Source organism: Nycticebus coucang, chromosome 3 (assembly GCF_027406575.1).
Source record: "Nycticebus coucang isolate mNycCou1 chromosome 3, mNycCou1.pri, whole genome shotgun sequence".
In the NCBI taxonomy this organism is placed as follows: Eukaryota; Metazoa; Chordata; class Mammalia; order Primates; family Lorisidae; genus Nycticebus; species Nycticebus coucang.
In genome coordinates this window covers 124377797-124402882 of record NC_069782.1, presented here as the reverse complement: position 1 = coordinate 124402882, position 25086 = coordinate 124377797, and the positions used below count along the sequence as shown (strand labels likewise).

At 44.7% G+C, this 25086-nt stretch overlaps 1 protein-coding gene across 1 annotated transcript in view; it reads left to right on the top strand.

The window, feature by feature from the left end:
• Positions 1–12123: 12123 nt before the first annotated feature.
• Positions 12124–25086, top strand: part of PDLIM1 (PDZ and LIM domain 1) — a 48757-nt gene continuing 35794 nt past the window's right edge. The window contains exon 1 of the mRNA XM_053582837.1: positions 12124–12329. Coding sequence (XP_053438812.1) covers positions 12234–12329 — 96 coding nt within the window. The 5' untranslated portion in view covers positions 12124–12233. The remainder of the gene's footprint in view (positions 12330–25086) is intronic.

Sequence of the window (25086 nt, the reverse complement as noted above, 5' to 3'; positions counted from 1 at the left end):
ACCTTCCTGGCATTTTCTTCAAATCGTTTTCCTGGTTCTCCTTCCCCCATCACCCTGATTGTTGACATGTGCAACTCTGCTTTATTTTTCTCCATAGAATATAACATCATATTTTACCACATTTTTTTTCTTTTCAAAAACAACTTTATTTGGAAATACATGCAATATTACAGAAAAGTTTTAAGAAATATGAAAGTGCAAAACAACAACAAAAAGAAATAGGAAAGTGCAAAGAATATTCATATATCCTTTCCCAGATCCACCTTTAGTCCACATTGTATTTCACAAGCTACGTTTTCCCCTCTATGTGCCCCCCAACACATGAACTCACATGCGCATAACGCTTTTCTGAACCATTTGAGAATAAGTTACATGCATTGTGGCCCAGTATCCCTAAATACTTCGGTGTGTGTTTCCTAAGGATAGACATACTCTCTTCCATAACCACAGTCCAGTTACCAACCAGTAATTTCACATTGATATAATACCATCTGTCTCTAATTTTGTCAATTGATCCGATAATCTCTTTTCATCCCTCCAGTCCAGGAGCAAGTCCAGCGTCAGATATTTACATTTGGGTTGTCTGTCCCTTTACTCTCCTTTAATCTGACACATTTCGTTAGTCTTTGTGTGTCTCATGACATTGCCCCACTCTTGTCCAGTTTTATTTAATAGGGCGTTATCTGATATTTCCTTATGATTAGATTCAAGGTATTCATGTCCGGATGGAATGTAACACATGAGATGTAGCCTATGCATGGCGTCATCTTTGAGTCACATGATGTGCATCTGCCTCTCACTGGTGATGTTACTTTGGATTTCCTGGTGAGGCAGTGTTGGATTCTGCCATGTACCATGCTGTGGTCTGTGTGACGGACTGAATGTGTCCCCTTCCAAATTCAGGTGTTGAAACTTAATAGCCAATGTGATGGTATTAAGAGATGAGGCCTTTAAGAGGCAATGACGGCCCCTCTTTCTAAGTCCTTATAAAAGAAACTTTACAGAGTTCGATTCTCTTCCCTTTCTGCCATTGGAGGACATAGCATTTCTCTCTGCCCAGGCCCCAGAACTGTGAAGAAATAAATTTCTGTTCTTTTTTTTTTTTTGTAGAGACGGAGTCTCACTTTATGGCCCTTGGTAGAATGCCGTGGCCTCACACAGCTCACAGCAACCTCCAACTCCTGGGCTTAAGCGATTCTCTTGCCTCAGCCTCCCGAGTAGCTGGGACTACAGGTGCCCGCCACAACGCCCGGCTATAAATTTCTGTTCTTTATGAATTACTAAGTCTCAGGCATTCTGTCAGAGCAGCACAAATAGACTAAGACAGAAAGAATGTTTGTGTCTACCCCAAAATTTGTATGCTGAAACCTAATCCCTGAGGTGATGGTATTAAGTGGGGCCTTTGGGAAATGATTAGCTCAAGATAGCAGAGCTCTTATAATGGAATTAATGGCCTTATAAAAGAGGCCCAGGGGAGCTTGTTTGCCCCTTCTGCCATGTGAGGACACAGCAAGAAGGCACCATCTATAAAAAAAAAAAATGGACCCTCACCAGATATTCAATCTGCTGGTGCCTTAATCTTTTTTATTTATTTATTTATTTATTTATTTTTAATGAAATCATAGCTGTGTACATTAATGCGATCGTGGGGCACCATACACTGGTTTTATAGACCATTTGACATATTTTCATCACACTGGTTAACATAGCCTTCCTGGCATTTTCTTAGTTATTGTGTTAAGACATTTATGGTACCTTAATCTTGAACTTCTCAGCTTCTATAACTCTGAGAAATAAATTTCTGTTGTTCATAGGTCACCCAGTCTATGGAATTTTTGTTACAGCAGCCCAATCAGACTAAAACATAATTTTTTTCCTTTACTTCTAACAAGCTGTCTATAAGGGAGGTATTTTATAACCAAATATCCTACTCTCCATCCAACTCTCAACACAGATTTTGCACCCAATGATTATTTTTGCCTGAATTAGTCTTTTTTTTTTTTTTTTTTGAGACAGAGTCTCAAGCTTTCATCCTGTGTAGAGTGCTGTGGCATCACAGCTCACAGCAACCTTAAACTCTTGGACTTAAGCGATTTTCTTGCCTCAGCCTCCCAACTAGCTGGGACTACAGGCACCTGCCACAACTCCTGGCTATTTTTTTGTTGTTGTTGTTGCAGTTTTTATTGTTGTTTTAGCTGGCCCTGGCCAGGTTCGAACCACCAGCCTCACTCTATGTGGCCAGCGCCTTACTTACTGAGCTACAGGAGCTGCCTGCCTGAATTAATCTTTACTATGATGATTGCAAAATGATGTTTTTGCATGCTTTGTACTCCCGCTATGGCTTATCTGTTGACATTTGGAATTCTACTGTAAGCAAGAACCCTTGCTTCTCATCCATCCATTCATAATCTGTGTGGACTTGTAGATTCTTATTTTCTCCAGTGGGTGGTACTTACTTATTATTGTAGTGGTCAAGTTGTCCAGATGTGGCCAGTGAGAGCCCATTGAAGCAGGTTTTTGTATTCTTTACCATGCCCCCGTCAATTTTTTGAGCATTTACTTTCTGTATAACTATCCCAGGCTCATCTTGTCCCTGTCCTGCTTCCACTACATACCTTGGAATTTCTCTGAGGAGTCATGGTTCATTTTTATCTAGAAACCAAGGTCTGGATACTAGGTATACTGATTTCTTGGGAGTACTTATGCTTCTAGCCCTTTTGGGCAGAAACAACATGCATGCAAATATGTATATCCATACATATACTTACGTTAAATACAGATACACCTACATAAACAAACATATACAAACATAACATAAGTTTACTTATTTATTTTATTGTTTTTCCATTATACTCAATATAAACTCCATGAGGAAGGAATTTTTATCTGTTTTGTTTGCTGTTGATTTTCCTTTCCTTTCTTTTTTTTTTCTTTACTGTTGATTTTCTAGTGCGTAGAACAGTGCTAGCAAATGGGAAGTGTTCAATAAATAGTCGTTGGCTAAAAGACAATAAAGAAACAGCCCTGGCTCCATGCCTGTGGCTCAAGCGGCTAAGGCACCAGCCACATACACCTGAGCTGGCAAGTTCGAATCTAGCCCGTGTCTGCCAAATAACAATGATGGCTGCAACCAAAAAAAAAGAAAACAGCTGGGCGCTGTGGCAGGCGCTCGTAGTCCCAGCTACTTGGGAGGCAGATGCAGGAGAATCGCTCGAGCTCAGGAATCGGAGGTTGCTATGAGCTGTGATGCCATAGCGCTCTACCCAGGGTGACAGCTTGAGGGACAGCTTTTTTGGGGGGGGGACAGCTTGTCCCTTTTTTGTCCCCCCAAAAAAGAAACAGCCCTAAGCTGGACATGGTGTCATGTACCTAAAGTCTTAGCTACTCAGGAGGCAGAGGCAGAATTCCTTGAGCCCAGGAGTTTAAGGCTGTAGCATGCTGTGATCACACCCGTGAATAGCCACTACACTCCAGCCTGGGAAACATAGCAACACCTCTGTATTGTTTTTTTGTTCTTTTTTTTTTTTAGACAAGAGTCTCAGTTGCTCAGGCTAGAGTACTGTAGCATGGGCCTAGCTCACAGCAACCTCAAACTCCTGGGCTCAAGGGATCCTCCTGCCTCAGCCTCCTGAATAGCTGGGACTACAGGTGCCCACCACAATGCCAAACTAATTTTTTGATTTTTTTTTTTTTTTTAAGTAGAGATGAGGTTTTGCTTTTGCTCAGGTTGGTCTTGAACTCCTGAGCTCAAGGGATCCTCCTGTCTCAGCCTCCCAGAGTGCTAGGATTATAGACGTGAGGCATCATGCCTGGCCAACACCTCTGTCTCTTAAAATAATAAAATAAAATAAAATAAAATAGCCAAAAAAGAAAGGAATGGCCCTAGTATACTAAATGACTTACCATATTCTCACACAAGTGACAAATGGCGGAACTCTCTTTTTCTATGCTTCCAATACCCCATATAATAGCTCAAGTTTGGTTAGTTGATGTCTTCACTGCCATTTTCCTGTCTTAGCTTTTTTCTGCCCTCTTCTCCCTCGGGCCTCTGTAGTCCATGTCCTCTCTTCCTACCCTCTGGGATTTGTAGCCTCAGGTGGTCAGTGGCTGGGAGTTGAAGGCAGAGGGTAGGTGGCTAGACTTGGGGGTAGGAGAAGAAGAGTCCAGACCCACATTACTCAGCGGTGATGGCTAAGCCCTCTCCCCATCGCAGAAGGTGGCCTAATGTGAGGATGGGAGCAGAGGGGAAACAGGTGGTGGTACCTGGAGCCAGCATTGTCACTGCTAGCAGGCCTCTTGCTCTGTTCTCACCTAGCAACAGCCTGGATGCAGGCTGAGGTATGACCAAGTGGAAGCAGTATTGGAGGTAACTGGAGAGGAGATGAACCCAGGGGATGTGGGTGGGGACCTAGCAGAGATGAAGTCACCCTCTAGGAGCCCTGGCGTCATGAAAACCGGCCTTGCCACTCTATCTGTTCTTGAATGCTATAAATAGTCAGCTTCAGTATCAGCTATGACCACACCAGGCCAGCAGCACAAGCAAACCCTGAAAGGAAACGGATTGGTGGGGGAGGATGGAGTCACGGAGACAGCAGATGGGTGGAATGAGAGAGAGCTAAAGAAAAGCCTTTGCCTGTGCCCATTGCATCCTTATCAGGTCACTGGCACTCAGAGCCCTCCCCACCAAATTTTCCAGCCTTCCCAATCACCAGACTGCCTCCCATCCCTCCTACTACCTTGTTCATTTGGTCTCTGCTGCCCAGTATATGGTCTTTCTGCCTCCATATTTGCTCATACTTTTAAGGCTTATCTCAAATCCCCCTCCTTCAAGGAGGAAACCCAAAAGGCCATCCCTTAACAGGATCTGTCTAAGCTTCTGACACTTGGGCTGTGGGTATCCCAGTGGAGCAGGGAGATGGAGCCCATCGGACCTCTGTGAATTGTGGACATGAACGATCATCTTGGATCCTGGGAGCCTCTGAATAGCTTGCTTCTCTCCCCCTCCTGTTACAAAGCCCTCCAGATCCTACAGCTCTCCCCATGCCTCGCCAGCCCAGATTTTACCCTGTTCCTTGGCTACTGAGTGATTTTAGGAAAGTCTCTTTGTCTCTCCAGGCCTGTTGCAGGGGGAGCTACTAGGTCCCAGAGGCAGTTTATTGTGAAAGATATTTATTAAGGAAGGTCCTTGGGCTTAACACCTGTGGAGGGGAACAGAGAGGAGGATGAATAGGGCAAAAGGAGAAGAGCTTCCTGCAGTCAAAATGTCCCATTGGAGTTGTCCCATATTAGACCGAAATGTCCAGTCTTCTATCCCCACCTAGATGAGCCACGCCACGCAGGCAGTCTGGGAGAGGTGTGCCCTTGGGTAAGGCTGCTCTGCAGCAGAGGCAGACCTCAGGGGCTAAATGCTGAAGGCTGTGCACTTCTCAGCATCTGGGCAGAGTGCTTCCACCAAGGGGGTCCCGGGCAGCACATCAGGGCCTCAGTGTCTTCCTTTGTGAAAAGGGAATCATGCATTTCATGGAGCTCCTGTTCCTGTGAAATGCAGCAGCATATCTAAAGTACTCAGAACCTATTCTGACTCACAGTCACTGTTTAGTAAATGAGGACAATGTTTATCATCTGTGTAGTGGGATATGGTTTGTGGGTAACTCTGACCTGAAGCTGCCTTTCATTTTTTTGGGCAGGGAGTCAGGGGTGGCTCCATGAGAGCTAAAGACTCAAATTTAGTACTTCTTAAGTTTCTCTAGATGAGGTTATATATACAGCCACAAAAATACAATAACAGAAATGGACAATGTTAATGGGACCTGTACATTCAGATCTCATTAACAGAGAAAGTACATTTTAAATTAATTCATTAATTATCCTGTGAACAACACTATTAGGTTACATTGTCTTTTGTCTTAATTTCTTCAATATAAAATTTAATATGAGTCACCCTCTCTATGATCCAGTTTTGGAATTACTTCTCCTTTTGATATTCAGGGATGCTTGAGATACGGTTATGGCCCAGGCCTCTCTCTGCTTGTGACAACAATGGTGCCAGCTATCTAGGTGAGATGGGAGCCAACAGGCAGGTGGGTGACATAGCTGTAGTTGCTGGGCTCATCTCAGATCTTTGACTATTGGGCACAGGGCGAGGCTCAGATCTGCCAGCTGATTTGCTGACACCCTCACCAGCCCCTAGGGAAAGCCAACCAGGTCGGTTGCCCAGGTGTCTTTGTGTCCAGACGCACCACGGCGCATGCTCTGTGCGATTGGAATCCGAAAGGCGCTCAATCCCTAAAGGCGACCAATCCCGAGTAGCCACTTCGGGATTTCCCCGGGACTGCAACAGGAAACGAGAGAAAAGAATCGGGAGCCCAATTCCCAGCGCGGTCGCTGGAGCAGCCTAGGGAACCTTTCCCCCACGGGATCCCACAGCCATCTGGCCTGAGGCGGCTGGGTGATGAGCGCAGCATGGGGCCTCAGCAGTGCACGCGCAGACCCTGAGAGCAGATTGACACGGAAAGGACCGGGCAGGCAAAGATGTCTTTGATATGCAAGCCTTAGAGCTTGGGTTTCGGTTCTTTTTCCAGAAAAGAGAAGCAAGTCATTTGTGTGCTGTCTGATCAGGGCACCGTGGGCAGGCAGTTGCTCCGGTTTGGGGACGTGGGAGACTCTTTGTGCTCCGTACTGGGCTGCGGCGAGACCAGAGTTTCCGGTGGTTCTCTCGCTGGCTGGGCAGAGCTGGGCCTCAGTCAGATCCCAGAGTAGACTCCCAGTCGGGAGTCACATGCTTTCTGTCTCTCCAGGCTAGAAGCATCAGTCACACAGGAGGGGTCCTGGCAGCAACTCCAGGAACGGGAGGTCTGCAGCCAGTCCTGGCTGGGTCACAACCAGTGTGGCCTTGGCCAAGTTACATGAGCAAGTCCAGGACCTGTCCTGAAGAGTAAATGAGACTCTCGTGTAAAGCTGAGCACAATGTTAGACTCTGTCTTTTAGAAATGTGGCTGCTGTTCCAGGTGGCAAAGTCTCCACACAGTGGCGCTGGAGAGTCCTGACAACAGACCCCTGGATGTGGGTGTTGCCAGCTCTGCAGAGGCCAGACTGGGAGAACCTGGGCAGCAGCTGGTTCCCACCCGGGTCACACTGTAACACTGGAGGAGAACTGGAGAGACTCCACCGTCTGTCCCTCTTCTTCCTGCTCCTACACCCCACTTTCCACCTGCCTTGCTTCCATTCCTCCTGCATGCTCCCTTCCCGCCCCCAAGTACCCAGCCATTTGGTTGATGGATGGAGGCTGTTTAGGTCAACAAACTTGTGTGGAATACATTGCCATAATAATGAGGCAAACTGAAGTTCAGAGAGGATGCTGAAGTTCATTCAATTAGTCATAGGAAGGATTCAAGGGTCTGAGGGAACTGGAAAGTATAGGTAAATAAGTAATGGTGTGTGGGGCGGCGCCTGTGGCTCAGTCGGTAGGGCGCCGGCCCCATATACCGAGGGTGGCGGGTTCAAACCCGGCCCCGGCCTAACTGCAACCAAAAAATAGCCGGGCGTTGTGGCGGGCGCCTGTAGTCCCAGCTACTCGGGAGGCTGAGGCAAGAGAGTTGCTTAAGCCCAGGAGTTGGAGGTTGCTGTGAGCTGTGTGAGGCCACGGCACTCTACTGAGGGCCATAAAGTGAGACTCTGTCTCTACCAAAAAAAAAAAAAAAAAAAAAACAAAAAGTAATGGTGTGAGCCTGCGTGTGGTGGCTAATGCTGGTAACCCTGGCACTCTGGGAGGCTGAGGCAGGTGGATTGTTTAAACTTAGGAGTTTGAGACCAGCCTAAGCAAGAAAGAGACCTATCTCTACTAAAAACAGAAAAAGCTAACCGGATACAGTGGTAGGCACCTGTAGTCCCAACTATTCGGGAGGCTGAGGCAAGAGTGTAGCCTGAGCCCTGGAGTTTGAGATGGCTGTGAGCTAGGCTGAGGCTATAGGACTCTAGCCTGGACAACAGAGTGAGACTGTTTCAACAAAACGAATTTTATTTTATTTTATTATTTATTTATTTATTTTTGTTGCAGTTGTCATTGTTTAGCAGGCCTGGGCTGGGTTTGAACCTGCCTGCCTTGGTGTATGTGGCTGGCGCCCAAACCACTGAGCTATGCGTGCTGAGCCTATTTTATTTTATTCATTTATTTATTTTTTTGAGACGGAGTCTTTAGCTGTTGCCCTCAGTAGCGTGCTATGGCATCATAGCTCACAGCAACCTCCAACTCTTGCCTCAGTTTTTCTATTTTTAGTAGAGACAGAGTCTTGCTTTTTTTTTTTTTTTCAGTAGGGACAGGGTCTCTCGTACTTGTGAGCCCAAGCTATCCACCTGCCTCGGCCTCCCAGAGTGCTAGAATTACAGGCATCAGCCCCTGTGCCCGGCCCAAAACCAAATTTAAAACAGCAACAACAAAAAAAGTAATGGTGTTGGGCGGCGCCTGTGGCTCAGTCGGTGGGGCGCCGGCCCCATATGCCGAGGGTGACGGGTTCAAACCCGGCCCTGGCCAAACTGCAACCAAAAAATGGCTGGGCGTTGTGGCGGGCGCCTGTGGTCCCAGCTGCTTGGGAGGCTGAGGCAGGAGAATCGCTTGGGCCCAGAAGTTGGAGGTTGCTGTGAGCTGTGTGAGGCCACGGCACTCTACCGAGGGTCATAGAGTGAGACTCTGTCTCTACAAAAAAAAAGAAAAGAAAAAAAAAAGTAATGGTGTTTATGGAAAGAGAAGATTGTGTTTGATGGGGGAGCTGTCAGCCCAGATCACTGTGTATTTTCTGTGTCTATATTTTCTGTGCCCAGCTCAGAGCTAGCTGCTGGGGGAGGGGAGGGCAGATTTAAAAAGATAGAGGTCTCTATCCTGAGAAAGATGAGCATTTAGTCTCCATCCAAGGAGCTGAGGTCATTTTATTGATTTTTATTTTGAAAACTTTACTTCATCATTACAGGTAATTATTTTTTAAAAATTCTGGGCGGCGCCTGTGGATCAGTCGGTAAGGCGCCGGCCCCATATACCGAGGGTGGCGGGTTTAAACCTGGCTCCGGCCAAACTGCAACCAAAAAATAGCCGGGCGCCTGTAGTCCCAGCTGCTCGGGAGGCAGAGGCAAGAGAATCGCTTAAGCCCAGGAGTTGGAGGGTGCTGTGAGCTGTGTGAGGCCACGGCACTCTACTGAGGGCCATAAAGTGAAACTCTGTCTCTACAAAAAAAAAAAAAAAAAAAAATTCTTTCCCAATAGTTTCTCCTAATTTTTATTAACAGATAGATATAGCTTTTATTTTTAACACAGTATACAAATAATTTTGTCCCACTTTTTTTATATATCTTGAAAACATATTTCCCTGTCTCCTCATAGTCTCCATGGTTATCATTTTCGTGCTTCATACTATTCCCTCATATAGCCATACCATATTTAGCTACTTTTCTGTTACTGGTTGATTCTAGTTTTTTTGTCATTATAAATAATGTGGCTATAAATATCTGTTTACATATAGTTTTTTTCTTCTTTTAAATTATATCCTTGGAATCAGTTCCCAGAAAGGGACAACTGGGTGAAAGCGTTGCCTGCTTTACAGCTTTTGCTATGTAGAGCCTGACTACAAACTGATGACATTTAACAACGAAGCAACTGAGGACTCAAATCCTCACAGACCTTTTGCTAATTTACTAGTATCCTGCATCTATATAGAATATTGTATGGAATAAATGGTTATTGACACCTCCTCTGTGTGAAATTTTCACTAGCAGGACAACTGGAATGAATGAAAGGCAGTGCTCGCCGAGTGAGATGGCTCAGGCTTGTAATCCTAGCACTCTGGGAGGCCACGGTGGGTGGATAGCTTAAACTTAGGAGTTTGAGACCAGCCTAAGTAAAAGTGAGACCCTGTATCTATTAAAAATAGAAAAACTAAGGCAAGAGTATCGTTTGAGCCAGAGTTGGAGGTTGCTGTGAGGTATGATGCTACTGCATTGTACCCAGAGGGACAGCTTGAGGCTCTGTCGCAAAAAAAAAAGAATGAAAGGCAGTTCTTTTTTTTTTTTTTTTTTTTGTAGAGACAGAGTCTCACTTTATGGCCCTTGGTAGAGTGCCATGGCCTCACCCAGCTCACAGCAACCTCCAACTCCTGGGCTTAAGCGATTCTCTTGCCTCAGCCTCCCAAGTAGCTGGGACTACCGGTGCCCACCACAACGCCCGGCTATTTTTTTTTTTTTTTGGTTGCAGTTCAGCCGGGGTGGGTTTGAACCCGTCACCCTTGGTATATGGGGCCGGCGTCTTACCGACTGAGCCACAGGCGCCGCCCTGAAAGGCAGTTCTTATCCTCTTATCCTTGGGAAGCACAGAAGCTGTTGCTTTTCAACCTTTTTCTCCTACTAAGATACAAAATATTGAAGACTCCTACACACAGGGACAGACTCAGAGTCTGATAAGTCACCCAGATTCTGTAGGAACTTAAAACACTAGTATACTTTCTAATTGAGATTTTTTCTTTTTAGTGTTGATAAAACAGATGGCTGGTTACTGGCCCAAATACCATCCCTTTGTCTTAGATTCAAGAAAGAACATCAAGATGCAAGGGGTGAAGAGGGATATATAGATTAATTTATAAATCCACTTTGATTTCTAAAAGCAAGCAAGCCATCCCCAAACACAGGCATCTGTGTTGTGACAAATAGTACAAGTGAGACAATCCTTTTATGTGCACAGGGCTCCTCAGTAGGTAGGACAAGAGACAGAGCTGTGCATTTAACAAGCTCTTTGAACATGTACTCTGTGCCAAGCACTGGGGCCCAAGTGTGAGGATGAAAGGGTCCCAAGAAAATTATGAAGAAAGTAGGAAATTAGAGAGGGTCCCGAGAATGGTCAGTGTGTCACATTCGGTAATTACTATGTGGCAGGCACTATTGGCACTGGAACATAGCAGTGATCAAAACAGGTAAAAACCCCTGCCCTCATGGAATTAATACTTAGAGGAGTGTGGAGGGGGACAAACAGATACATAAAATACAGAATATGCCAGATGAGGGGACATAACACAGGAGAAAAGTGTAGCAGGTGGGGGAGGTAACAGGGCATTCTAGAAAGAACGTTTTTAATGGCGCTCAAAGATAGCCTCAGACAATGACATTTGAACAAAAACGGCCACGGGGATGCGTGGGAGAGGAGCATAGCAGTCAGAGTTGCCACTGGGATGTGTAGGAGAGGAGTGTTGCAGACAGTCCCAAGGCCAGGCCCTGAGGCTGGAACAAAGCGGCCAGCAAGGGAGGGAAGGGGAGGAGATGAGGTCGGAGAGGGAGTTGGGCTCTTCTGGGAGTGGCCCTATAGGAATTTTAAGGATATGGGTTTTTACCCCTAGTGAGGTGGGCACACAGTGCACAGTCTTATCTGGTGTGGAGAACGCACTCTGGCGGGAGGAGTCAGGGAGCCGGGTTAGGAAGCTGGTGGCAGGGAACCCACATCTTCTACTCAATGTTTTCCATGCACTTAGCCCTTGGGCCCGCCCAGACTTGAGGTTTCAACTATTGAGAAGGTTAGAACCCACAGCAAATTCCAGCCTGGAGCAAAAGTTTCTAGGAAAGTCTTGAAGTGTATGATGGTCTCATTAGCATTAGAAAATTTCCAGGACAGGGCTCTCTAGCACGGAGAGCAAGGGCAACGGTCCAGATGGTTACGAGATGTGTGCCTCAGGCAAGTCTAATTTAGGGCAGACTCAGTTACTTCATCTGTAAAATGGGACTAAATGTCCTGGTTGCCCCTGCATCCAATGAGATCACTCGAAAGCTCCTTTTAAATATCATTATCGTTTACATGAAGCAAATAAGAAGACGGAGCTGATCTGAGAGCAGACTTTCAACAGCACTTTTTTTTCATTTTACAAAGCGCCAAACTCGAGTTTGTCGGGTCCGCGGGACCTGCTTCCCTCTCACCTAGCGCCCAGCGCAGGGCTGGCAGCGGCGGTGCGTGGGGGCCCGGGCGGAGCTGCGGCGAACGCCGACCCACGACCCGACTCCGGGCGCGGGCGGGAGGGGAGCGGCGAGCGGGAGGACCGGCGGGGCGGGCTGCCGCGCCGCGGCCTGGGCGGAGCCGCCCCCGCCCTCGTCCTTGCTCCCGCCCTGCCCCTGCCCGCCCCAGACTCCCGGGGCCAGCGCCGCGCGCTCTTTCTCCGACAGCTGCCGCGGCGTCCTGTCCGTCTGTCACCGCGGGTCGCCGGCCGCCGCGCCATGACTACCCAGCAGATAGTCCTCCAAGGTCCGGGACCATGGGGCTTCCGCCTCGTGGGGGGCAAGGACTTCGAGCAGCCTCTCGCCATTTCCCGGGTAAGAGCAGCTGGGACGCGCGTGGGAGACAAGCGCTCCCGGAAAGAGGGGCGGCGCGCCCGACTTGGGGGTACTGGGACCCCGCGGGCGCTGCCGGGGACCGAGCTGGGACCGTTACGGGGCGCGTCCAGGTGAGCAGTGTGCTCGGGGCTCCCCGCGCCCGGGGCCCGCCGCCCCTTTCCCGACGCGGCGCGCTCTCGGTGTCCGCCAGAAACGAGAGGGCAGTTTTGGTTTCTTGGCCCCGGAAGCGCGGGTTGGCGTTGGGAGGACTTCGTTTACCGGCGAAGGGATGAGGGTCCTCGCAGATCCCGCGCGCTGGGAGGTAGCACTTCTCCGTTTTTTGCAAATCGCGGAGTGGCGGAGAACAACGGGAAAGACCTGGAAAGTGGGTGGGAAATTTGTGAGGGGCTGTGTGGGATTAACCCGTAAAACAGTAAACTAAACAACTAGTTTATTCTTTGTACTTGAGCCACGGTCGGTTTCTTCTCCCTAATGTCTTTTGGAGAGAAGGCAGATTTTGGAAATAAATACACAAATAAACCCTCTTGGTCATTCTTGTCCCCTTGTGGAGATGGCCACGCCATCATTCTGCCTGGCATTCCAAATTATCCGCTTGGCCAGGCCCCTTTCTTCAGCGGATAAGTGGATACCGGGGTGAGGTTCCTACCCTGCGTCTGTGGTCTGCGTCATTTCTTTGGAAGAGCCCACCTGTGTTCCCCACCCACCAAACTCACCCCAAATAAAGTGGAACACCCAGGGAAACCCAGGTCCAGGCTTTGACCATTTAATCTAGCCAGACACAAGGTTGATGTCTCACTGAGAGTCGCCACATTCTGTACTGGGGCACCTTGAAGGAGGTCAATAAATATTTTTTTGAATGAAAAAAGGGAGCGGAAAAAGCGCTCCTGAGGCCACGCCTTGCCTAGAGGTTGTACATTCCATTCTTGGGCCCATCCACCTGGCCTGCTGCTGCCGACCTTAAACTTGTCTCCTTCTACTTTCTAAGGTCCCATCCCTCTTATTTTGGGGCAGAGGGGGAGGATAGAGAGCGAAGGGGACGATCCTTGTGGGCCTTTTTGATTTAAGCCCCTACCTCTAGCAGCTGAAGAAGTTTGGTGGGGGGTACAGAAGAACTGGGGGCCCCCCTTGACCTCTCTGTCAGCCAAGGAACTGCCCATGCTTTCTACCAGGTGAGCCTGGCCCGGTGAGGAGGTCTTCTCTTACCATCCCACCCTGAAAGGGAGCAGGTGGGTCAGTTCTTAGGCCCTGTCTTCCACCTGCCTTCCTTGTCCCATAGAGACCCTGATAATTCTTGAAGGTACATGCTGGTTTTTCTAGCCATCAGCTGAATTCTTTAAGCACAGGAACTGTGAATTCCCCAAATCTGGAACCTTGCTTCCAGGCCTGGCCCGGAGCTGCACCTGGCTGTGCTGGATAATTCTTTGAGGGCTTATTAATACATGCCTGTCCAGGGAGGGCATTACCTCTGCGCATTTAGACTGCTTACTTCATAGTCCATTTGTCCCTGTTCTTTGTATCTATAATTAACCTGTCAGCCCTCTCCACTTCTGAGATTTATATATGCTGGAAACCTTTTTTTAAGTAGTGGAGGGTGTATTGGCAATCTGTTAAAAGGGCAGTTACCGCCTGCCTGCAATTTTAGCTGCTTTTAAAAGTCTTATTGTGAGAGGCATCCTGTGGGAATGATGGTATGGGATGGAAAACACCACACTAGGAATTCACTAGTCTGTACTTTTATATACAGAAGGTGCCAAAAAGTGTATACACATTTTAAGAAAGAAAAAACACCATATTAACGTTTTAATCAATACTCAATATATACCAATAATATTTATTATCTTTTTTTTTTTATTTAGAGACAGTCTCGCTTTGTCACTTTAAGTGTGCTGTGGCATCACAGCTCACAGCAACCTCCAGCTCTTGGGCTTAGGCAATTCTCTTGCCTCAGCCTCCGAGTAGCTGGGACTACAGGTGCTCACCACAACGCCCGGCTATTTTTTTGTTGCAGTTTGGCTTGGGCTGGGTTTGAACCTGCTACTCTTGGTATATGGGGCCGGTGCCCTACTCACTGAGCCACAGGTGCCACCCAAGTATTACAATTTTAATACATTTTTTCTTTTTTAAAAATGTGTATACATTTTTTGTCACACATTTATGATGTGTGCTCATGTTTAATGCACATATGCCAGATAACAGAAACCAGGCAAACCCCTTAGAAAGGAGAGGACACAAGCTCCCTTCTCAAGGTGTTCATGGCCTAGTGAGGAAAGCTTATCTCTAAAAGCTTATCTCAATTAAAGCACTTGGCAGGTGCTTTAATTGAACAGTGAAAGTGACTCAGAGGAGGTGACATTTTCATACTGACAGTCATTTACTTGTCTCTTCATCTCATTATTAACACATGGAAAAAAGTATGAGCATGTTCACCTCTATGGAAGACAATAACCTTGTATGGAACGTTATTGTCTTAAAGACTGGAGTGGCCATGTGAGATCTGGTGAGGTATTTGCTTTTTATTTGAGCTGTATCTGGAGAGAACCTTTTAATGTCTGAGACTCCTTTTCTCTCTCTCTCTCTCTTTTTTTTTTTTTTTTGCAGTTTTTGCTCAGAACTCACCACGTCTGGCATATGGGGCCGCTGCCCTACTCCTTTGAGCCACAGGCGCCACCCAAAATTTCTTTCTTTCTTTCTTTTTTTTTTTTTTTTTTTGTCTCTCTCTCTTTTTTTTAAATCTCTGCAACAGGGATTACATCAGCCCATGGCTGGGAGTTAGTATATCCAAATGCTCTGTAAACTGGATAATAGTGAGGAGGTGTAAGCGTTGGCACAGATAAACACACCTTATGGTTGGTAGGTGTCCTACATTGATTATCCTGGGCAGATAGGGTTTGTTAGTACAGCCTGTATATATTATGTAGACTTGGAGTTTCCACACCAAAGCAAATGATAAAATTAGGCTGGGAGAGGAGTGCCTTTTATTTAAATAATTGTTTGTTTTCTCTTTCAGAATTATTCTGATATGGGCTCCAGTCTTTTGTTAATGCTTCTGAGTATAACATTGTAATATTATGCTTGAAATATTTTCGTTTTTTCACTTATTTTTATTGTGAAATAAAAAGTCATAAGTTATAAATGCACAGCAATTAAATATAAACTAAACACTTATATAATCTCCACGCAGATCAAGAAATAGAATGCTGCCACCATCTAGAAGCTCACTAAATGTAACTCTATCCTGACAGATAGTAATCACTTCCTCACTTTTTTCATAGTTTTAACATCTAAATAGACAACCTAAACACCATAGCTTAATTTTGCCAGGTTTCTGAACAGGTTCATAGAGAACATACATTTCAACCCACCTTTCATTTTCTTTTTTTTTTTTTTTTCAACCCACCTTTCTAACTTTAAATGGGCGTGGGCTAGCTTTCTTCTTTCACCCAGTTTCTCATTTAAGGCCCCTGCCTTGGTTGGTCTCCCTGATGATCCAATTACACTTTTGTCACTGTTTCCTGAGGTTTTTGTTTTTTTTTTAATTGTCAGTTCCTGCTCTAAACCTACAGGTGTCTATCTCCTTGAGGTCCTCCCCCCCACCACCACCTTGGGCAATCAATTTATATTCTCTAGTTGCTTACAAGGGAAGTCTTCAGGGAATCCACACTCAGGCCAAAATTGCTGCTCAGTTTATGTTGACAGTTTTTATCTCCCAGCAACTGATGAAAGACCGGAAGGGGTGGGACCAGAGATAAGGGATGCTCTTAGTTGGAGGAGGTACTCCTTTGCCTCTTGGGTCCTGGAGAACCCTTCCCTAAAAGCCCAGTGGTTTTATGGCAAATGCTTGTGATCTTTGTTCAAGTATCCCCTGGGGTGCTTAATAACGGATACTCTAGCCCGAGGGTCGTTTTTAATTTTTAAGAATGGTATTTCTAGATTCCAGTAGATTTTACATCCTGTCCTACAGGTTGAAAGAATAGGGCTTGACTTTCAGTATATGAAAAGCAAGAAATGGACAGCAAGGCGCATTATGTATTAATGGCCCTTGTGCTACACTCCCTCCTTGTGTGAAATTGATCACCTGGGAAATATTAGTGGCTCTAGCTGACTCAGCTGACCTAAGGTGAGAGGAGAAAGAGGATGAATCAAAGAGAATGACATGAGCTACAGGTGCCGAGGCTATTTTATTTTATTTCGAGACAGAATCTCTCTTTGTCTCCCTGGGTAGAATGTTTTTGTGTCATAGCTGACGGTAACCTCAAACTCTTGGGTTTAAGCAATCTTCTTGCCTCAGCCTTCCAAGTAGCTAGGACTATAGGTGCTCACCAAAATGCCCTCCTAATTTTAGAGGCAGGGTCTTGCTCTTGCTTAGGCTGGTCTGGAACTCGTGAGTCCACTTGCCTCGGTCTCCCAGTGTGCTAGGATTATAGGTGCCAGCCATAACGCCCAGCTGAAAACTAATTTTTAAAGGATGATGGGAAATCCTAGCAGAAGCTGCTGGAATTTGTATAGTGTGCCTGGTAAAATGGCCGTGGCCGTGGCCGGGGCTTGAGCTGAGCACTAGTCCTAGGCACCTCACTGGGAGGCCCTGGACAAGCCATGTGCCTTCTCTGGGGTTCAACTTGCTGTAAAGATAAAGTACTAAATGAGCAAGCAAACCAAGGGGGTGGGGGGGGTTTGTATCCTTTGAATATGAGAGCCCACTTTTTAATTGTTAGAGTATCCTAGTTTCTCATGGTATTAGTTGTACCTTCAACCATAAGTTGATTTAGAAAATGTACTATGAATTCAGGGTTGTTTTCAGATGAATTTGTGTCCTGTTAATCACAAGAGCATCCATTTACACACGAAAGATTTGTGTGAGTAACATTTATTTAATCCATTTGCGACAATACCCATATTTAAAATGTTAATAGGACTTTTTACATACCAGGCATTATTCTGAGTGCTTAATATATTCTCTCAGTGAACCTCACAAGTGTCTTTTGAGGTAGGTACAATTAAGATCACCATCTTGGCCAGTTGTGGTGGCTCATGTCTGTAATCCTAGCACCTTGGGAGGGTGAGGCAGGTGGATTGCTTGAGCTCTGGAGTGTGAGACCAGCCTTAGCAAGAATAAGACCCTGTCTCTACTAAAAATAGAAAAATAAGCTGAATTAGCTGGGTATTGTGGTGGATGTCTGTAGTTGTAGCTACATGGGAGAGTGAGGCAGGAGAATCGCTTAAACCCAGGAGCTAGAGATTGCTGTGAGGTAGGCTGATGCCATGGCACTCTAGGCTGGGGCAACAGAGTGAGCCTGTCAAAAAGAAAAAAAAAAAAAAAGAAAAAGATCTGCATCTTATAGATAAAGAAACTGAGGCATGAAAACGTTAAGTACTTCGCCTATGTCATGTAGCAGTGAATGGTAGAGGTACAATTTGGCTGAACATTCTGGCTTCAAAGTCTGTAGTCATAATCTCTATGTCGTAAATGTTTTAGTAGCAGCTGACACGCTTTGAGTATCTGCTCTGTTCTAGGCATGCATTTGCATCGTATTCTTCCATGCTCCTTACAACTCTCCTCGGACAGAGGGACACAGGATATAAAGTCAGTCAATTGCAGAGCTGGGAAATGGAGCTAGACAGACTGACTCCCAGACTGACTTTAACCACTGTATTCTGCTGTTTGAGAATAAGACATATTCTGCTGTCTAAGCCATAACTGTCAATATTTCATTGCTAGCAACATTACCCAGCAAATAGATCCAAAAAGTGCTAATGGCAGTGCAGGCTTCCACCTTCCTGTGCTCCACCCCTAGAGCCTCTCATGCCCCTGAGGGTGGCTAGGTGGCCCTCCAGTTGTCACATGGCCTCAGCTTAGCATCCAGAAGAGCAACACCTTCCCTCTTTGTCCCTCCTGAAAAATCAGAAGCCGTGAGAGAATTTACAGTATAGTTATGGGATTCCATGCCAGTGTGGATGGTGAAAAACAGAAGAGCAGAGGAGTGGAAGGATCAGCTAGAGAAAAACCTGCTAGGAGGAGATCTGGGGACAGTTTTTGTAGCAAACGAAGATGGCCAGGTAGTGACTAGATGCACTTACGGTAACCAGGCCAAGTCCAGGATGAAACATGCCCATAAAAACCTAAGACAAAAAAGGTAATTCCTATATGTTTCTTAGCACCTGTGTGGCTGTTGGTGCTACTGTTAGCCTCATCATGGGTAAATTGGGATACTCATCTGTAACTGAGGTCCGTGGTGTACTTTCCCATACAGTACACTGCCTCCTTAGTAAATGCCATAACCATTAGAATGATCTTCTGAAGAACACAGCAGTCCTGTAGGAGGCCAGGTTCCTGACCAAGGGCTCAATTTTTTAGATATGACCACTCTTATCAAATAAAACAATAAGAATATAGAAGGACCTATTTTAAGATAAAAGATGTCAAAAATGCATACAGATAGATTAAATTTGAATGTGGCAGCAATAATTTGCATCCATTCCTTTTAAACAAATTATAGAAAATGTTCATGCTTCTAAGGCTGAACATAACCATACCCTATAACCCAACAGTTCTCCTGGTTAGTCAATAGAAATAAGTCCAGGTGAGCACCAAAATAAATGTTTGAGAATTTTCCAAGCAGCACTGTTCAGGGTAGCCTCAAATTGAAACAATTCAAATGTAACAGCAACAGAGTAGATAAATTGTTGTATAGTTATGATATAAAAAACCAAAGCAATGAAAATGAAGAAATTACAACTATGTGTAATGACATGTGTGAGACACACACACAAATACACACGAAATGAGCGGAAAATGCCAGAAGAATTAAAAAAGTAAATCATGGGCGGTGCCTGTGGCTCAGTGGGTGGGGTGCCGGCCCCATATACCGAGGGTGGTGGGTTCGAACCTCACCCGGCCAAACTGCAACAAAAAAATAGCTGGGCATTGTGCTGGGCATCTGTGGTCCCAGCTACTTAGGAGGCTGAGGCCACAGAATTACCTAAGCCCGGGAGTTGGAGGTTGCTGTGAGCAGTGTGATGCCAGGGCATTTTACTGAGGGTGATAAAGTGAGACTCTGTCTCTACAAAAAAAAAAAAAAAAGTAAATCATGTGTGATTCCAGTTATATTTAATTAATCTGGCAGAATTAATGTACAGTGCTAGAAGTCAAGATCATGGCAAACCTTGGGGTTAGTGACAGAAAGGGGGCATTATCTTTGGAAGTTCAGGTAGTGTTCTATTTCTTTATCTCATGCTGTTTCTGTGGGTGTGCTGTATTTGTGAGAATTCATTCAGCTGTGTAGTTACGACTTATGCCCTTTTCTGGATGCATGTTATACTTTAATAAAATTTACAAAGAAACCCTTGTATTTATAAGAGATTCATAATGTGAGAGTATGGAATGTGTAAGGTAAAAGTCATCCCTAATCAATATGAGAGTATGGAATGTGTAAGGTAAAAGTCATCCCTAATCTTACTTCCAAAAGGTAAAACACTGTTAACAGATGGTTGCAAAACTTTTCAGATGTCCTTCAATTCTCATAGCATTTTTATTTTTTATTTTTTTTCAGTTTTTGGCTGAGGCTGGGTTGGAACCCACCACCTCCAGCATTTGGGGCCATGCTCTACTCCTTGAGCCACAGGCGCCACCCTTCATAGCATTTTTAAAACCAGATTACCTTATCGCAATGAACTATTTGGACTTTGTTGCTTTGTGCTTTCTGCTTCATTTTTTACTGTGACAAATCGAGAATTAAACTGATGCCACGGTAGCCTGGGCAACAGAGTGAGACTCTGTCTTCAAAAACAAACAAAAAAACCCCCAAGAATTAATACATCTTGATATGTCACGGGAAAATGCCTTTTCACTATCAGTTGGATCTAGGTTCAGACCCTATCTTTTCAGTTTATCATCTTGTATGTCCTTGGGCAGGTTAGCTCTTGAAAACTTGGTGTCCTTATTTGTAAAGTGAAAATAATAGTACTTGTCTTCAAAGGTGATGTGGTCAAGAGGATGTGTAGAGAGAGCCTCGCTAATACTTAGAAGGCATCAGGATATAGTAGTACTATTTAAAAAGCAAAAAAGGTAGCTACTGTGTATTGAGTGCTTGTTACATGTGAGACATGGTTCTAAATTCTTTACAAATGTAGTCTCATTTTCAACCCTTCCAACAACCTGATGAGGTTAATAACATTTTGATTTTCGGCTCGGTGCCTGTGGCTCAAGTGGCTAATGTGCCAGCCACATATACCTGAGCTGGTGGATTCGAATCCCAGGCCCGCCAAACAATGATGCTGCAACCAAAAAAAAAAGAAAAAAAATAGCCAGGCGTTGTGGCGGGCACCTGTGGTCCCAGCTGCTCGGGAGGCGGAGGCAGGAGAATTGCTTGAGCCTAGGAGTTTGAAGTTGCTGTGAGCTGTGATGCCATGGTACTCTACCAAGAGTGACAGCTTGAGGTTCTGTCAAAAAAAAACAAACAACCAAACAAACAAAAAAAACCATTATAATTTTTGTTCAATAAATGAAGACGTTGAGTCAGAAAGAGTAACTTGTTCGAGGTTTAGTGAGTGTTGTGCTTCGGTTTATGGGTGGTAGTTTTTGGAGCTATTTAAAGCATATCAGGTACATAAAGGCTTATTTGGAGACCGGAGCAACCTGTTGAGAAATTAATCAGGGTGGTTTCTTTTGCTACCTGCTTTATTATACTTCTGTCCAGGAAATAGTGGTTGGTCTTTCAGACTAAGAGTCATTAAGTCTCTTTGAACTGCTACCCCTTAGCGCTAATAACTTTGTTTTGCAGTGTGCATAATGTGAAGCTGGATTAAGGCACAGTTTATCTACAAGCATCTACCCTATTTTATTGCCTCATTTCCCAGAGAAAATGGTTATAGACTAACCAAAGAACATTTTGAAACAGTCTTGTTGTTTTCAGACCAACCTCTGTAACATCACACAGCTTCTGTGGAGGTAAAGTCCTCTGTGGCTACAAAATCTGTGCTGTAACCTGAGTATACAAAGTGAATCAGAAGAATCTGAAGGGAGTTCAAATTCCATATCTGAATGGCACGCCATAGGGGTGGGACATGCTTTATCCTCCACCTTAGAATCTGTTAAATTTATACCTAAATTCCTTGACACAGCCATTAGATCCATGGAAGTGTGCTTAAAGGCACATAGCATTGAGGTAGAACTTGAATTTCACATTTCTTAATCCTAGGTATGTTTTGAATAATACTGAGTTACAGCTATTTATGCTGTCTCTCTCACTTACTTATTGAATGTGTTTAAGGTAAATTACAACACCAAAATGCATGTTTATAATATTTAAAACACACTTTTGAGTTACCAAAATTTGAAACATGGAAAAGAGAGAGATGTGCTGGAAGCTTTTAAATCAGTTGGTTTCTGTAATTGCATGCTATATTTAGCAGAGTTTTCTGTCCAAGGAAAAATAGGAACCATGTTGAATTATTTAGATATCTGGATTGAAATTATCTACAATGCTTCATTAGCATAGCATTTTCAGGGATTTAAGCTATATTTTAGTAAGAGAAATACTATTATAGTACATATTTCTTTGAAGGGCCTGCTGTGTACTTTAACTGGGATGTAAACCTTTGAAGTTATTTCTGGAGGAGCTGAGAGACTCTGTATTTTTCATCTACCTGGTGACTTTACCTGATTCAGGGAGAAAGCTTTGGGGGAAGGATCATCAACAGCTCCCTCGGTGTTTCAAACCCATGGAGCACTAGAATTTTCTGGGAAGCTTAAAAAAAGTATAGATTTCTGGGTCCCACTCTGTAGACCCTCTTTGGTAGATCTGAGGTGGGGTATAGAACTCTCATCTATATTTTAAATCCCTCCCCCACAGGCTAGCTGGTGACCAACTTATTTGGGAACAATTGCTTCATCCTCACAAACACCATAGTTCTCTGAGTTACTGGTGAGCTGGATCGATTTTTGGCCTGAGGTTTAGATGCCAACCCCAAGGGCAAGGTTAACAACGTTCCATGAAGATTCAAGAATTTAAACTGTAGTCCTGTCCATAAATAAAAGTTCCTGAATAAAGATAGTTTCCTCTTAGGAAAACCAACAAATAAAAACAAACAAACCAACCAACCAAATAACCCAAACCCTTTACATTAGAACTGTTTAAACCATTTCACCAATATATGGTTCAAATCCCATCTCTGTGAAAAGGGGAACAATATAATTTATCATCCAGACTGAAATACTTTTGAGAATGAAATAGGGGTACTTTTGATAGTTAAGCTGGGGAAACATAGGTCTTGGGCAAAGCAAGATGTCTGGTAAGCATTTGATCATGCTTTTTTTTTTTTTTTTGAGACAGAGTCTCACTTATTAACCCTTGGTGGAGTGCTGTGGTGTCACAGCTCACAGCAACCTCCAAATCCTTGGGTTGGGCCTAGGCGATTTCTCTTGCCTTAGCCTCCTGAGTAGCCGGGACTACAGGCGCCCGCCGCGACGCCCGGCCATTTTTTTGTTGCAGTTTGAACCCATCACTTTTGGTACATAGGGTGCTCTACTCACTGAGCCACAGGCACCACCCAACTTTTTAACTGAGCCAGGGGTCACAAACTCATGTGTGTGAAGGGGCCTGGAGGCAATATAAATGAGGTAAGTTTTCTTTTTTTTTAATAAAGAGAGAAGAAAATGTATTAAAAAGGACAAATGCTTACACATTGCTCTTAAATTAATGTCATGTCTGTATAAGAATTTTAAAAAATGCAACTTCTTAAAAGTTGGCATTGAGGTTATGTTAGCTGGAATTACAGTGTAAGGTGTGTTTGTAGCAGGAAATTGCCTGGTGGAGGGATCTTTCCTCTTCTGCATCACAGTGAGTGTGAACCTCCAGTGGGATCTCTGCTGCTTCCTATTTCTTTGCCCACCAAAACTATTTCCTTGCCTATAAGAATTATATAGTAATGTGGTTTGGCTTATTTGAGAATCTTATTTCTTTTCTATATTTACTTCTGGCCTAGTAATTTTATAGAAGACCAATTATAATCCCTATTCCAAACCATCCTAGCTCAGGGACAACTTTTTGTTCCCTTTGAGTAATCACAGTAAACTTTCTGACTCAGCTCAGTAGCTAGCAGGCAAAGCTCAGGGTTTCTGTTGAATGAACAAATGATGTGTTCCTATAAACTCCAAAACGATTTTCCCTAAAACTGGCTCTTTTAGGGCAGGAGAGAGGAAAAGAAAAAAACCACTAGAATTGGGGTTTGAATCGCCTCATCCAGCAAGCTCTTCTCAAATTATTTTCCCCTTTTAAAATCATTCTGTATTAAGAAGAGTTAAAAAGGCTTGACTCCGGTAGCACAGTGGCTAAGGCGGCGGCCATGTGCACCGAGGCTGGCGGGTTCAAACCCGGTCTGGGCCTGCTAAACAACAATGACAACTGCAACAAAAAAAAATAGCTGGGCATTGTGGCTAGTGCCTGCAGTCCCCGCTATCTGGGAGGCAAGGGAATTGCTTAAGCCCAAGAGTTTGAAGTTGCTGTGAGCTGTGATGTCATAGCACTCTACTTAGGGTGACATAGAAGACTGTCTCATTAGAAAAAAAAGTTAAAAAAGGCAGTTATATGGAGGTACAAGGTATAATGAGAATTATATGTGTATATTAGAATGGGAAAAATGGCTAGAGGTAGTCAGAAGATTAATAGCTCCAAAAATGATGAAAAATGGCAGTAAGTACCAGGTTTCTTTGTTTATTTATTTATTTATTTTTTTTTTGTAGAGACAGAGTCTCACTTTATGGCCCTCGGTAGAGTGCTGTGGCCTCACACAGCTCACAGCAACCTCCAACTCCTGGGCTTAAGTGATTCTCTTGCCTCAGCCTCCCGAGCAGCTGGGACCACAGGCGCCCGCCACAACGCCCGGCTATTTTTTGGTTGCAGTTTGGCCAGGGCCGGGCTTGAACCCGCCACCCTCAGCATATGGGGCCGGCGCCTTACCGACTGAGCCACAGGCGCCGCCCAGTACCAGGTTTCTTTGTAAGGGCAGTAGAACATGGTGGAGTCTGTGGCTAAATGGATAGAAAATGTCTCATCTAGAAGGGCAGAGGCTCCTCATTTTTGTGTTGATTGTTGTCATTTGGGAATCTAGGCCCAGGATTGCTCGATTTTTTGATTTTTAATAAGAAGCTAAGAATCTAGGGATTTGGGTAAAATATATTGATATGTAAATATTGGCAAGTAATTTAATTAAAAATAACACCCAAGATTGTGGGCTGGGTTCATTTTATAGGTCTCCAGCTTTCAATTTTTAGCCAGGGAGTTAAAGGAACCCCATATAGCTGTCAATAGGACATGTGATTTTAAGTAGGAATGCCTTTTGAAAGGTCCACTAGGGAAGCCAGCCTCACAATGGCTGGCTGAATGGGCAGCCACTCGGATGGATCTGCTTCTTTGAGCAACCATTAGAGAATATCTGTCATATGCAGTCACCTTAATCTCAGGAGAGCAAAGGCTCAAAGGTTGTTTTTTGGTAGTTAACTGGGCAGTTGATGTCAGATGCTATGTTTAAATTCCTTTGTTGGTCCCCATTATCTTCTAGATAAAGTACAATCTCTTCAGCAGGAAGATAACAGGACTTGTAGCCTGGTTTTGTGCTCCTATCTCTAGTCTCACTCCTTCCTCTGCCTTCACTTTTTGTGTTTCATCCTTATTAGCCCACATGCTATTCCTATAACTTGGCGTACTCTTTCCTACCTCCTTTTGTGGCTTCGTATGTTTTT